This window comes from Adelges cooleyi, unplaced genomic scaffold (genome assembly GCF_023614345.1).
Source record: "Adelges cooleyi isolate 19-005CV unplaced genomic scaffold, UGA_ACOO_1.1 ACOO_flye_CR_arks_rails_tigmint_CR_PRNA_30, whole genome shotgun sequence".
NCBI classification, from domain to species: domain Eukaryota; kingdom Metazoa; phylum Arthropoda; class Insecta; order Hemiptera; family Adelgidae; genus Adelges; species Adelges cooleyi.
In genome coordinates, this window is record NW_026095971.1 from 9,725,093 (window position 1) to 9,739,703 (window position 14,611).

Below are 14,611 nucleotides of genomic sequence, written 5' to 3' on the forward strand. Positions count from 1 at the left end.
ATTAAATAATATACAATATACATCTTATAAACAATAATTAGATCTAATTAATAATAACAAGTTGTTGAGTTTCTTTTAACAACATTTTGTTTATTTTCTTAAACATATTAAATTAAGCTTGACGGTATTTTATAAAATAAGTTTACTTTTATTCAATAGACTAGACACTTGAATATTAAATATAGACTCAGAAAGCTAAGATTTAAGTAAATTTTCTTAAAATGAACACAAACAGTGGAAAACATTTTAATAGCAAAATATAATTAAAGTTTAATATTTTAATATTTAATTTAGTAAAACTATTAAGTAAAATTAATTTCTTTGTTTCTTTAACATTGCACATTATAGAAATATATATATTTATAATCAAGGCCAAAATAAAAACCTAATCTACTAATACTGAGGACAATTCAAATATACATACAATTAACTATGAGAAAATATGGACCAAATTCTTAAAACCAGTAAATTAATTTAAAAACATAACATAAGAAGTAAATCGGTAAATAAAAAAAATGTACTTAGAAGCTACTATTTGTAACTTAGTAACTGCTCTCAAAGAAAACGGATATACAGTTAATGTATTTTTAAACTTAAAATTATATAAACTAATTTTGAAATAAAATAACTCTAAAGGGGAAAAATGTTATTAATTAAACAAGTTATATTCAATTATGACATCATATGAAATATAATATACATTAGTCATTTACAATTAAAAACAAATAACATGTTAACTTGTTATAATAATGAAATAGGTACTTTTTTTTATTTAGTTATAATATATTTGTATGAAATATGAATAGAGTTGAAATACAACTACCTAAATTTGTTTTTATAACATTATGTATACAATTAATTTAAATAATATTATATAAATTAACACATACTTGTTGATTGTTTGTCAACAAATAACTTTTATACTATTTTATTTAAACTTTTTCTAAATAGTATTTTATTAACAAAAGTTATGTATATATTATTAAGACGTTTATAAAGTTATATAGTTAGTAATAAAACATTAAAAACAATTGAGTACATTAATTTATACAAAAACTAATTAGTAGTTTACTGAGTGTTTTTAATTCTATTTGGCACATTTATCTTGATTTTAATGTAAATCTATAGACATAAAGCAATGTGTGTGTACAATAAAGATAAATATATTTTATTTTTGTTAATTAATAATTTATATAATATATGTAAGTAATATTTATATATTATACTAATATATAATAGTATACTATAGTAATTTTTAAAAATATAACAAATAAATTGTTTATTGTATTACAAATTAATATTAAAATGATTTAAGGTCCAATAAAAAATGTATGTGAAAATGAAATACAAATCATTAACCATGGCAAGAATGAAAAATTTAGTGGTTATAAAATATTAGATTATTGTATATTTATGTATATGAGTACATAAATATTATATAAATTATGTTGTATGCTATAAAAAATTGTCTGGAAAATTAAATTATTACTTAAAAAATATTTATTTTGTACTAAAACGATTTTTATAAATATTTTTACAATATAATATGCACAATTGTTAAGCAGATTTGAATATAATTAAATTTTTCACACAATAAAAAACAAAACTTTATACCTAGACTTAATGTCTAATTTTGATTAGGAATCATCAACAATATTTGAAAAATTGATGGTGGCCACAAATAAAATAAGTAAAATTTAAAACGATAAATATAATAATAAATACAAATATATTAACTACACAGCCAAGTGACAATGTCTTGAAAGTCCAGTGGCATATTTTTCAGCTTCAAGCATCGATACTCCTTTATCATGCATAAACACAAAACATTCTCATCATCCAAACAATAATTATAAAAAGTTAGCAGCAATTGCAGTGTTATGGTAATTAGTTAGTGTAAAAAAACATATTATATTAGCAACTGTGTTATGATTAAAAGCAAATGGTGCCAGAAATGTCATGATTGAAGTAGCAACCAAAAAAGCTTTAATATATTTTTTATTTTAGTATAATTTTGTATTAGTTTTTATTAAAACTTGTTAGTTACAAAAATTACTTAATAATAATGTCAGGTTGCATAAATGTTTATTAAAGGTTTAAGGTAATAGATATTATATTTAGAGATTCCTTAAACATTTATATACTTTTTAGCAATCCAACATAATTTAATCAAACAATGTAAAATATGAGTTTATATTATTTCTTGACAACAAATACATTTTAAAAATGTTTATTATAATATGGTAACATACAAAATTCTGATTAATAAAAATTAGAAAAACTTTTTTAAATTATTTAAGTAATAGAAATTGTACAAGTTTAATACAAAATAATGTATAGCCTAATTATTTATGAAATAGTTAAAAATGTTATATCACCTAGTTTTAATAACAAATGAACCCAGAAAGTAGTACAGGTGTTTAGGTCCAAAACAGTGCTGTCAAACTTGGTGTGCTAAAGCCTAGGTCCAATTTTCCAATTAAGTTGGTTTATTGCTATCACAATTTTATTATTTATCGCAACTTATTTTATATTAATTATATGACAATCATCTACTAAATCTTTTGACATAATGATCATAGTATGGTTAGGCAGTGAGCACAATGCAAAGATTAAACTTTTTAAGTCTTAAAAGGCATAAATGAGCAAAACTCATTTAATTAATATTCAAATCTTTTCTAAAAACTATTTCTATTTATTAATAATATTATATATCTCGATTCGAGAATTGCTTGTTAAATTTTAAATAGCTATCTTGACATTTTTTAATTAAAATATTTATTTGACTCCAGACGCGTCTAGCGTTAAGCAACGACGTCTAAGTCTATCTCCACTAATTTTAGTCTATGGCAGCATCTATATTTCACTAGACATCTATGGCAACATATGACTGAATGATAAACAAATTTGTCAGTATTTTTTTAGTTTAACTTTTGTATTTTGACCTTAATTATAAGGTATGTCAAAGATAGATAATGAATAGAACTCAATAAATACAATTAATTTTCTATACTGAAAATCCTCCTTGTCTCCCATCTCACAAGTCAAAATTGTCTCTCTTTGGCTTTTCTACCTTATTCAACTAAATTTGTGCAAGAAGTAATCACTTTAGCAGTGTGCAACAACAAATAAGTTTACTGAAATATATTTTACACATTTCTATCAATTATTAAAAAAAAAAAATATATCTGTAGGCTGTAATGTTAGATTTAAGAGGACATTATCACCCAATTTTTTAGCAGAACTAGCTTAGATACTTGTAATGTTTAACTTTTGAAATCATTTTTTACTGTTTTAAAATAACTAATTTTTTTTCACATTATTATTTTTAAACCGGATATGAAATTTTTTCCGAAATGTTGTATCTTTCGAATTTATAAGAAGTGTTTTTGCTCTAAAACCACTATGGACCGAATAAAAAGCATTCTGCATGCTATGTTTGATGACATTTTTTTTTTAAATTGCTATCAAGGATGCTCTGATAGTTAAAAAAAAAAATTACAGTACCAAAAAACAAAAAGAGTCCTAATTACTGAGCTAGAAATTACACATCACAGTTTAACCTTTTAATTAAGATTTTGCAAAAATTTGCCATACTAAATTGGAATTAACAAAAAATAACAAATAAATTGTATTAATTGTGTAAGTACCCCTGGAATGGATTAGCAGTGCCCAGTTTGGGAACCACTGTTTATAGATCAAATAAATATTAATAATATATTATCTAGAATAATATTGAATGGTTTTGAGTCAAATAAGCAAACGGAGATATTTTTTTTATAAATAAAACACATTTGTGTATGTATTATAGATGTTATACTAATAGACAGATCATCTGGGTGGGATGCGGGCGGATGGTGCGAATACAATTCAAGTAAAAATGAACTTTTTTACTATTGATTAATGACTGTTGGGTTGTTAGAGCTAGTTGAAAATGATACATAAAGTCACAAGTTCCATCGGTCAAAATTTAGAAAAACTCCATTATATAAGTGACTTTTGAATTATATTCATTATTCTGTACTATTGTTTAAAATTGTTTACTTTTTACTTGAATAGTTCTTTAAAATGTTTAATCAATATTACCATACTAGTATATTGAATATAAGTGTAAAGCTAAATAATAATGAAAACTTAAGCACAAGACAATTAGCTTTCACGCAATTAAGTCATAACTAAAACACAAATTGTTAATATAGGTAGTAATGTTTTGTATATGTACCAAGTTTCCAAAGTTTAAAGCCTATAGAAAACCGATTCCCACAATGGCTTTTTAATATGTAATATTTCCCTGCACCTGGCACCTCAAATTTTAAACCAATATTTGCATTATTGTTAATGACTACAAGTAAATGAGCACATAATATAATACATCCAATATTAAATTAAATATTATGTGTGGCCATAGAAGAATAAATAGCTGCATTATAACTGTACCTGTTTGAAATGGGTAACGAGCAATTTTGGTTATTAGCAGTAATAATTTCTGCTTCGTCATCAGTCTCCAAAAGTGCAGCACTAGAATCGTACTCTGGATGCTGGATCATTTTTGATCTCAACAAACAGACATAAGTCTTATACCGTTTCAGCTATAAAATTACAAAACATTGGTTTTTAAAAATGTTATAAAATTTAGTTTGTTTAATTTTACTTCTTCATTTAAGTGGGCTTCTTTTTCTTTGTAAAACTGAAGAGTGATGTGCTTAGAACCACGTTCTGGTGGTTTTTTCTTGTGTATATCAATTTCTACTTCTAATTGTCTCAATGTGTCTTCATGTTCACGAAGCTGCTCTCGCTGTAGGAACATTGATATATATAAAGATACATACATAATTTAGTTATATGAATAAAACTAATAGCAAACCAAATTTAATTTTGTTGGTGCCGAAGGTAATAATGGCCTCTGAAATTTTTTCTGATTACCAACAGCACTTGGTAATCTAGGGGCAGAAAAGCTTGCACATACAAAGTTAATAGTGTTTATCCATGAATCTAATTCTTTGGAATCGCTAATAAAATATAAATATTGATAAGAATAACAGCCATATATCAATAAATAAAAATATAAATTTATAAATATAGTTATTGTAAGTTTACCTAGTTTGAAATAAATATTCAGCTCGATCAGCAGTTACTAGCCTAAAAACATGTTGCTTTTTTGTATAATCTGTAGCTTTAGTTGCCAAAGCATGATGTATGTGTATGGCATTATGAATACTATCGCTAATTTGAGTTTTCCGAAAACCAGAATCGTCTTTATGTAAGTAAAGAATGAGATCACGTAATGTACAAAAATACATTTTCCATCCACGTTTTCCTCTAGCGGCTGCAATTTATTTATTTACATGTCATGTTCAATGAATAATAATAATAAATTTTAACATTTGTAACTTTTATTATTTATTTACTTTTTTTCCCATTAGCCTCCATACAACATTTTCTCATTACATAGCCTTTTTTATGTTCCAAGGCTTGTGTCATGACGTTATCATCATAATTATTACCTTTCTGGCCAGGAAGTTTATTTCCAAGATTATCTGTTGGTTGATTGGCATTGGATAATTTAAGCTGATTTTCATCTAAATCGTCATCACTGAAAATATTATAACACATATTATATTTTGTACATAGTAATTTAAACGACTAATTGACTCTTACTTAGCCCATTCTAAGGGATTTGTTTTTATTGCCATATACAATGATTTAAGAACATCTCTAGGGAAATGCTCATTGTCATTGAGTCCAGCCAGGTTTTCGATGAATTCATTACAAGTCATTTTACGCCCTATCATTTGACCATGCAAATCTGTATTCAACAGCATTATAGCACAGGTTAATGTATGTACAGCATCTAAAAATGAATAACCATTACACATCATCCATACATAACATTCACAATGTATCCAATTTTTTTTTAGATAATTTGTTTTAAACCCCATTTATAGAAGAGGACCTGTTCAAAACTGCAAAAAATGTATTTACCTTGTGAATTAAAACATTGAGGATTACAGTCCAAGTATCTTTTAGAAAAGTGAACTAATACCCTTTCTCGTTCTTGAGTTTCTCCCGTCAAACTAAATTGTTTTAAAAATTGTCGCAGTGCCAAATCTAATGAGCGTCCTTTGAAATCAAAATACTTTAAATATTCTTCTGCTACAGCTCTACTAAATTCATTGCTATAGAAAATTTGTTTTTACAAAATATTGTTATTAAAATACATGTATGATGTGTTACTTATACTTTATTATTTACTTTTTGCTTAGATGTCGTGATACATCACTTTTCTTGAAACCATCTAAATGAAATAATCGTTTCGCTAATCTTACTGCTGAAGGCATATCAACGGCTTTAGGAGAGTAATGAAAGCTGTGTAAGCTTTCAGAATCTAATTCTTCATTTAAAGTCCAGTTCTCTTCATTATTAGTGACAGAATTAGCTAATTGAGCTGCACCTTCCATTAGTGCCAGTAAATGTTGAACATCTTCGGTTTCTTCTTCCTAATTATATAAAATATTTTAGAACAGTAATTTCAAAAAAATATAGCTATAATAAATTATAATACCTTATAGTTTTGATCTTTATCTTTTCCATTATAATATCTATTATTATTATCATTATTTTTTTCTGGTCCTTTAACCTGTATTACAATTCGATGATCCGATTGTGTATCATATGGATATTGCTCTCTCTCAGCACTGCGCTTCCTAGGTGGTTCAATCGCTAAAATAGTAGAATCACTATCATTAGGATCTGAATCTTCTATTTCTCGAGAATTAATTATAAAATCTGTATCAGCCATGTCTTGAAAATCTGGACTAGATATATTTGAATGACTACTATTAGGTTGACTGTTACAGCGGTAATTTCCTTTATTTGTGCGTCGCCTGTCAGATGGTGATGATATTAAAGATGATGAATTTGAAGTTGGTGAGCTAGGTGACACAACTTTAGAAAGAGAGTTGTAAGATGTTGATGTGTCATTTGGAACATGACCCGCATTATAGGTCCATAATACCCTTTTATCTTCCATTTCTAATGGCATAACATTAGTGTTTAACAATGTATTACAAGATGATGTCATATCCTCATCTTCGGTATCAATACTCATATTAGAAGTCATTGGATATGCAGAATTTGTTTGTAAAGGATCTTCTGAGCGTGAACCACACTTATAATTTGAAATACTTGAAGGTTGCAAAGAAACTGGTGAAGTATTTCCAGATTTAGGTTTTTCTATAGTGGGCCTTTCACTATCAACTGGGCTACTAGGAACAGAGCTTGAATTGACTTTTTGGAATTTAAGAGGGCCACCGTTTTTCACAATACAATCAACTTTTCGATCTCTTTTTGGAAATAAGGATACCTAAAATTATACATAGATAATTGGTGAAATATATTATTATAATAATACACCTTAAAAGTATTTAAACCAGCTAAAAATGATTTACCTGTGAATTTCTAGACATTTTAATAACTCTATCACCGGTCATCATAAAAGCTTCATATTTTGGTGCCTCTACTCTATTTGTGTTTGTTCTGGTAACCATTTCTAAAGGAGGTGGGTGAGATTGTGGAGGTGGTTGAGGAGAATCCATATCATGAAACAAGACTTGAGGAGCATTTCCATCTTCAGTTAGTTTACTATACACTTTGGTTTTAATTTCTGGATCTATAAAATATATTATTTTATTAAATGACTATATTTGTTTTAATAATAAATTGTACACTGACCTCTGATTAATTTAAGTGTAATAGGATTTTGTGCTAATCGCAAGCATTTCAACACTATAACAATAATAGTTCAAGAATATATAAATGTTTAAAATAAAATGAATCAGTAACAATATTAAATACAAATTAATACTTATTACTTATTACGTAGAGCTTTTAAGTAAAAAGTTATAATATTTTGATATTTACAATTTTTAAAACTATAAAACAGTATAACTATAATTCAATGTAATTTAAAACTTTTTAAAGACACGTGAAATCATTTACCGTCTTTTATAGTGTATGAACGAACATCTTCATTGTTAATCTTAATTATTACATCACCGGCTTCAATCTAGACAGTTATAAAATCCGTTTACAAATATTATTATTGTACATATTAAGAATATTGAGTATGTAGAAGTATTGTGTAACAGACCAATGACACTAAAAATTAATATTTTATGGCTATGTAAATAAATTAGCAATTTAAAACTAAATTGGAATATGCACCAGGCTACTATCCAAACAGAATAACAGCACATTTCTTAACTTAAGGATTATGATAATTAAGCCATAAAGTCACCAAAAATTACTTTTGAACAATATAGGATGTATATTGTAACATAGTATTTTCAAATAATATAAATGTTACACCTACAAGGGCATTTTTTTTTAGTTATGTCATAACAGGAACACCTGAATGTGCATTAATAATACAATAGCAAGTTTCAAATGTAGGCTAACTGTATTTCATTATAGTGTTACACTTTGAAGTCGGGAACAAAAGTCATGGTCACAATACCGATTAGTTTAGAATTTTAGATATTGCACAAAATTATTAACATAAACACAAAATATACATATAACTTTACAAATTAGTAATTAATAAGAAACAATATTATTATTACTTCAAATATAGAAAGAAATATTATCCAAAGAGAGCAAACAACAATTTTCAATATTGGAACTTATAAAATGTATAAGTAATTGATAAATGAAGATTTACCATATTCTAAAATTGTCGCACAGGCTTCTAAGCTAATTCATAAAATATTAAACCATAAATAAGAAGTCTTATGAGAATAATAGAATTTACTTTCTAGAGGAACACATAACAAGTTGTTATGAACTATCTGATAAGCACCTAATCGAACCTAATCGAAATGTATTAGACAAAAAATAATAATTTATATCTTATACTTATGTGAGATTTTTTTGAGATAAACTAATAATACATTTCAGTAAAAGGGTCTTGGTATACATATAATTTTTTGTACCTTAATAATGATCATTGAGTGATGGGAAACTAAAACAAAGGTTACCTGGGCGCATTCAGCTGCCGGAGTGTTTTCGATCACATCGTAGATGACCGGTGGATATTCCGCAATGCTGAGCAATGAGAAACCTAGTCCAGAAGACATTTCTAGTCGGGACAATGTCACCAAAATTTCAGTGGCCATGGTCGCAAAGAACGAAATTCACTTTAGTTCTAACACAGCTACTGTTTTTTAGCGAGCCCGGATTCAGATTGAGCGGCCAGATAATGCGATGAGACCGTGTGTTGGCGGATCCCGTGTACGCAGTACGCCGAACAGCACTTGGCGTCTGTCACCTAAGTCATGTTCACAGTTATCGCGAAAAACAATTCGAATTTCAGTGGTCCCGTCTCCTTGGCGAGTCGGCGGCAACATTAACGAATAACGAATATAACGTCGGACTCTGCTCACGGGCACATGATCATCACTAGCAAGGTAAGGCGGGCGGCGACCGATAAGCGATAACATTGGACGACGGTGCTGCGGCCGTTGACGTCACCGATATCCTTTGACCGATGTTGTCAGCAGCGGTCGTGACGTCATACCTCGTTTGTGGTCCACGCACCCGCACATGTCAAGAGGCCGTTATCACGCCACCACCGACCAGCTCACCTGTCGCTCCACACTGTTTAGTTATTTCACTATTAACCTAAACCTGCTCCTGATGCATTACCCGCTGATAACGTAGAACCTTTCCTTGATGATGAAGAATAAAACGTGTCCATTTATGGTCAGACCGGTGAAAAGCGGTCGCCGGTCACCCACAAGTAAAAACAAAAAAACATTTTGTATGAGCTTATTTTTTTAATAACAAGAACCTATATAAAAATATGACTAAATAACGATTTGTTATATTATATTGTTCTTGAAATCATTCGATAAGTAGGTACCAAATATATTAGTTGTATAGTAAATCACTTAGCATTATTAATTAGGGGAAAGTAGTCTGTTTTTTGTCGTTTGTTTTAGACTAAAAAGCCTGACAAAATGTCGACTACTTAGGATGGTCTGATTTCAATTCTGAAAAGAGGTATGAATTATTTGCTACTTTACTATGTTATATCAGGAATGAATTTTTGATTTTTTGCTATTTTGTTTATGTAGGTAATCAAATTATTTTTTATATTGAACAATTTTCAAATTTAATTGATTTAATAATTACAAGAAATTGAATTTTTTAAGTTATAATCGGTTTCTAACATAGCCTATTTAGAAGTCAAAGAAATCAATTTTTTTTAAAGAATTGAAATCGGACTATCTTAAGTAGGCGTAATTTTGTCAGGCTTTTAATTAAGTCTAAAATACCACCAAAATATCGCTTACTCATTGAAAAAATTGTCGTCAGTATGGTCACGACAGCGGAATGGTGACTAGGTAACTCTCCGAAGATAACTCTGCTATGAGTCTGAAACGTCAGCATAAAACTGAAGACATGGATACATCCGAAAAATTATCCACATAATAATTGAATCCATAAAAGTTTTAACATTTTTGATACTCAGCATGGCTCCTAGATACTGAAACACACTAACCTTTTCAAAAACTACGTCCTCTTCATTCTCTAGTAATTTCAATATCTTCATTTTTTCCCTATTGATTTTTAATCCTACTTCACCAGCTGCTTGTTCCAAGACTTGGACTGCTCTTTTGGTGTCATTTAACGAGTTTCCCAAAATGTTTAAATCGTCGGCAAACCCAAGCACCTAGATTTTTCGCTCCCCTATTGTTATACCTGTTGGCTTCTTCTGCATTTCTCCAATTGTTTTCTCCAACGCTAAATTAAATAACAATGGAGACAGTTTCCGAAAACCACACTAGTATTCTCCTAGATACTCTTCCACATTCATATGTTCATATGATACTAATCGGTTCACCAATATCTTCGAGAATATTTTGTAAGCTAAGTTTCAGTGGCGCAACTAGCACAAAATCCTAGGGGGGCTACAGACCCACCTTAATATTTTACCAAAATTAACCCGCGGGGGCTTCGCCCCTACACGTCTTAAAATGTATATATTACAAAAATACCAAAATTATTTAACTGTTAATGAGTTCTACATACTATAAAATAGTTATTAACAATTTTTTTAATTTATTTGTATGAGTAACGCCCCGCTGGGGCCAATGAGTACAGATGCAATGCAATAATATTATATACACCATACATATTTTAACATTTAACTTAACTTATTCACTGGAACATATATCTAATCACAATACATTTAAGGTACTCAATTTTAATTTACTGATATTATCAAAATAAAAATAAAAACCAGACAATGTATTACATACATTTAACATTCGACATATAGGATATGTATAGACATATAAACTCTTTATAACATCATTTTTTGACTGATGCTCAACAAAAAAACATTAGACACTACTAGAGATAATCTCTTTAGAAGTTCCGGGCTATTAACTAAACCGTTAAACAATTTAAAAATAAAAAGTGTGTCCACGTCTATTTTTTAACAGGATCAGATTTCAACGACGCTTAATGTCGACAATTTGGTTAACTTTCATATTAATTTTAAGGGTCACCAAACCTATAAATTTCATTTGGATTTTTTCAATTTTATCGATAAGATCAGCCTGATTGGTGTTCCATACTACCGACCCAAATTCTAGACCCGAGCGTATTAAAGCTAAATAAAGCACTGTTAGACAGCCTAAATCCTTAAATTCACCACAATTGCGTTCAATAATTACTGAAACGATCTTGGTCCATTGTAGTACGTATTGATAGTAACCATGATATGAGATAGTACCTATCACGGAATATATGAACACAGAATATACATCGCGATGTTAATTGTAAAAAAAAAATATTTCTGGCCACTGATAACTCCGTAAAAATCAGTGTTCACGAATGATACTACAATGTATATACCACAAATATACACTTTATTCCCGTGACTATGATAAGTGTCTAGATAGTATGTCCAGATAAGTTAATCCTGACTGAGCGAAGACAAACATTTTTTTTTGTAAATTATTATGCACGATATTTCAATATATTTGTTTAACTAACTCGAATATTGAAAATACTTATTTTTTGTTGAATTCAAGAACGTATAAAGTATTATTTATTTTGATGGGGCTAAGCTCCCCCAGCCCCCCCCCCTAGTTGCACTTATGTTGAGTTTAATAATGAGTTACCTCTGTAATTTTCGCAAACGAGTTTGTCACCTTTTTTTATGTAATGGTATAATTATCGCTTCATTCCAACTCGTTGGCACATGTTCATCCCTCCAAATCTTCTATTATATTTTGAACATGGAATAATTTAGCTGTTTGCCCCGGTATTTGATTAACTCTGATGGTATGCTGTCTGATCCAGGTGTCTTGCAGTTTTTTAGGCTAGCTATCACTTTATCCGTTTCTTCTTGAGTTACTTCATTCAGCATTGGTTCAGATCTTTGGAAGGTTGTACCAATTATTGGATTTACTGGCACCTCCGTACTCAGTAGTTCCTTAAAGAACTCTTCCCAACTTCTAGATTTTAGCTCTGGCTTCATATATATTTCCCCATCGCAGTTTTTAATAGATTTCAAGCCTAGGTTGAATGATTTTTATTGCCCGATGGTTCTGAAGAAATTCCTTATACTACCTTGCGAACGGTCTTTTTCAGCTTCCTGTAGTATCTCGTTTAGAAAATTCCTTTTTCTCTTTATAAAATTCTCTTGCAATTTTTTCTCTCTATTTCATATATTATTTTTGTGTTTGCATCGTAACATTTTACGTAATTATTCCGAGCTATACGTTGTTTTTCTACCGCTTCCCGGAATTTTTCATTATACCATTTTTTCTTCCCACTTTTTAGTCTACCAATTACTTGTTCTACAACTACTTTAATAGCTTTACTTATCTTGCTCCATTCTTCCTCTATATCCTCTTCTTTAATATTCTCAACATATATTCTCATCCTTACTGCATATTCTTATTGGATCTTGTCATCCTTCAAACACTCCAAGCTATAAGGTAGGTACATTCTTTCTGCTCTCTAACCTAACGTAGGGGAAAACTGCATATCTCTTCCAGATTTAACGTTTAAGTCACTCAACACTGTCTTAATTGTATTCCCTGGCAATTTTTCATATGCTTGGACCAGGTCCTCATAAAAGGCGTCCTTACTATTCTCGTCAGCTGATTCCGTTGGTGCATAAGTGCATATCAAAGCGATATGTATAGGTTCAGTGTCAATTCTTAGTACTGTTAATCGCTCTGATATAAGGTTGAATTCATTTATATACGGTTCTATGGTCTCATATATGGCAAATCCACACCCAAACTGGTGTTTGTCTTCCATTCCTGAGAAGTATATAATATACCTTCCTATTTTTAGCTGTCCGTTTCCCGTCCATCTTACTTCTTTTATACCTACTACTTTGATTTTATACATGTCCAATACCTCTTCTAAGTTTTGGCACGCATCAGCTCTAAAGAGACACATTACTTTCCAGGTCGCTATCTTAAACTCCATTGTCCGTTTTTTGTGTCCGAGGCTGATTAAGTGATGATACCATAATTTTAGCCCTGCGTTTTATCCCCAACCTGGAGGACTAGACTACCCCAGCCACCTAGGTTATGGTAGTGCTACTGTAAAGATACTGCTACTGAAAAATTATAACATTTTATAAAAATATGTTATGAGTCTAAGAAAAAAAAAAAATTACCTACATATGTTATTTCTAAAAGTCCATAATCGGCATTTGTTGAATGTAAGTAGCCTACTTTCTTAAAAAAGGCAATTTATAATTATTAAACTAAAGATTTTCCAGATTACTTATGACTATGATTAAAATTAAAAGTAGGGCCATAATTTATAATATTATAATATCATAAATCATAATATATACATACTTATTTTTCAAGTGCACATATTTGTAAAATTGAAAGTACATTTCAAATTTCCTAGTGCTCAATTAGTGTTCTACTTCATGTTAAAATAAAGGTTGAATTATTGAGTTCGAATCTGGTTTCAGATTTTCTTTTGTACATCTAATATATTTTTTTAAAGCACCTCCCCATCAGATTCAAATCAGTTTCGGTGTTCTGTACGTTTGAATAATTTTCTAAAATTTATTTTAAGTATAGTTTTTTTTAATCTATTTTATTTTCTGTTGCATCAATAAACTGGTTCATAGTCGTCTATATTTATACAGGTCTACTTTTACTTCGTTTGCTTCAGCATTCACCATCATTTCCACTAGTTTTTTCAGTAAATGGGCTTCACCTTTCACACAAGTCTATAATCCATTCATTATTTTTCCGGTTTGTTGTAAAACGTATTTGAAATTGATTAACAGAGATTTTGACATTGCCAATATCCATTCCTCAGCTTTTTTTAAATAATTGCGTGACATAGTCGTAATTTCAGAAACTAAAAAAATGAGATAAATTAAGAATCTTTAAGTTAGATTATCGGAAATCGATATAAGATGTATCATGTATGAATTGTTAATAGAAGTATTATAGTAGTTTTGAAAATCAATCGTTTTAATCGATGTCGCTATAATATATTTACATTGTAGTTTGTTTGATAAATCAACAAACTCGGGGTTATTTAAAATAATTAT

At 29.2% G+C, this 14,611-nt stretch overlaps 1 protein-coding gene across 1 annotated transcript; it reads right to left on the bottom strand.

Moving 5' to 3' along the window:
- Nucleotides 1–1,371: 1,371 nt before the first annotated feature.
- Nucleotides 1,372–9,194, bottom strand: LOC126838732 (PH and SEC7 domain-containing protein). The gene is made up of 14 exons (XM_050573392.1): nucleotides 9,036–9,194; nucleotides 7,999–8,065; nucleotides 7,732–7,785; nucleotides 7,449–7,669; nucleotides 6,563–7,363; nucleotides 6,253–6,497; nucleotides 5,983–6,176; nucleotides 5,659–5,851; nucleotides 5,409–5,593; nucleotides 5,098–5,326; nucleotides 4,865–5,009; nucleotides 4,652–4,795; nucleotides 4,438–4,589; nucleotides 1,372–1,804 (listed from the first exon to the last, which is right to left on the bottom strand). Exons 1-14 carry the CDS (start codon nucleotides 9,171–9,173, stop codon nucleotides 1,789–1,791), a joined length of 2,784 nt encoding a protein of 927 aa, XP_050429349.1. The 5' UTR covers nucleotides 9,174–9,194; the 3' UTR covers nucleotides 1,372–1,788.
- Between the last annotated feature and the right edge of the window lie 5,417 nt (nucleotides 9,195–14,611).

Bases quoted from the DNA above. Each gene is read 5' to 3' on its own strand.
- LOC126838732 (XM_050573392.1), bottom strand. From the start codon at position 9,173: ATGGCCACTGAAATTTTGGTGACATTGTCCCGACTAGAAATGTCTTCT. The intron at 7,786-7,998 runs GTAAATGATTTC...TTATTGTTATAG, and splicing joins TTCATACACTATAAAAGACG to TGTTGAAATGCTTGCGATTA. The intron at 4,590-4,651 runs GTAAAATTAAAC...GTAATTTTATAG, and splicing joins AAGCCCACTTAAATGAAGAA to CTGAAACGGTATAAGACTTA.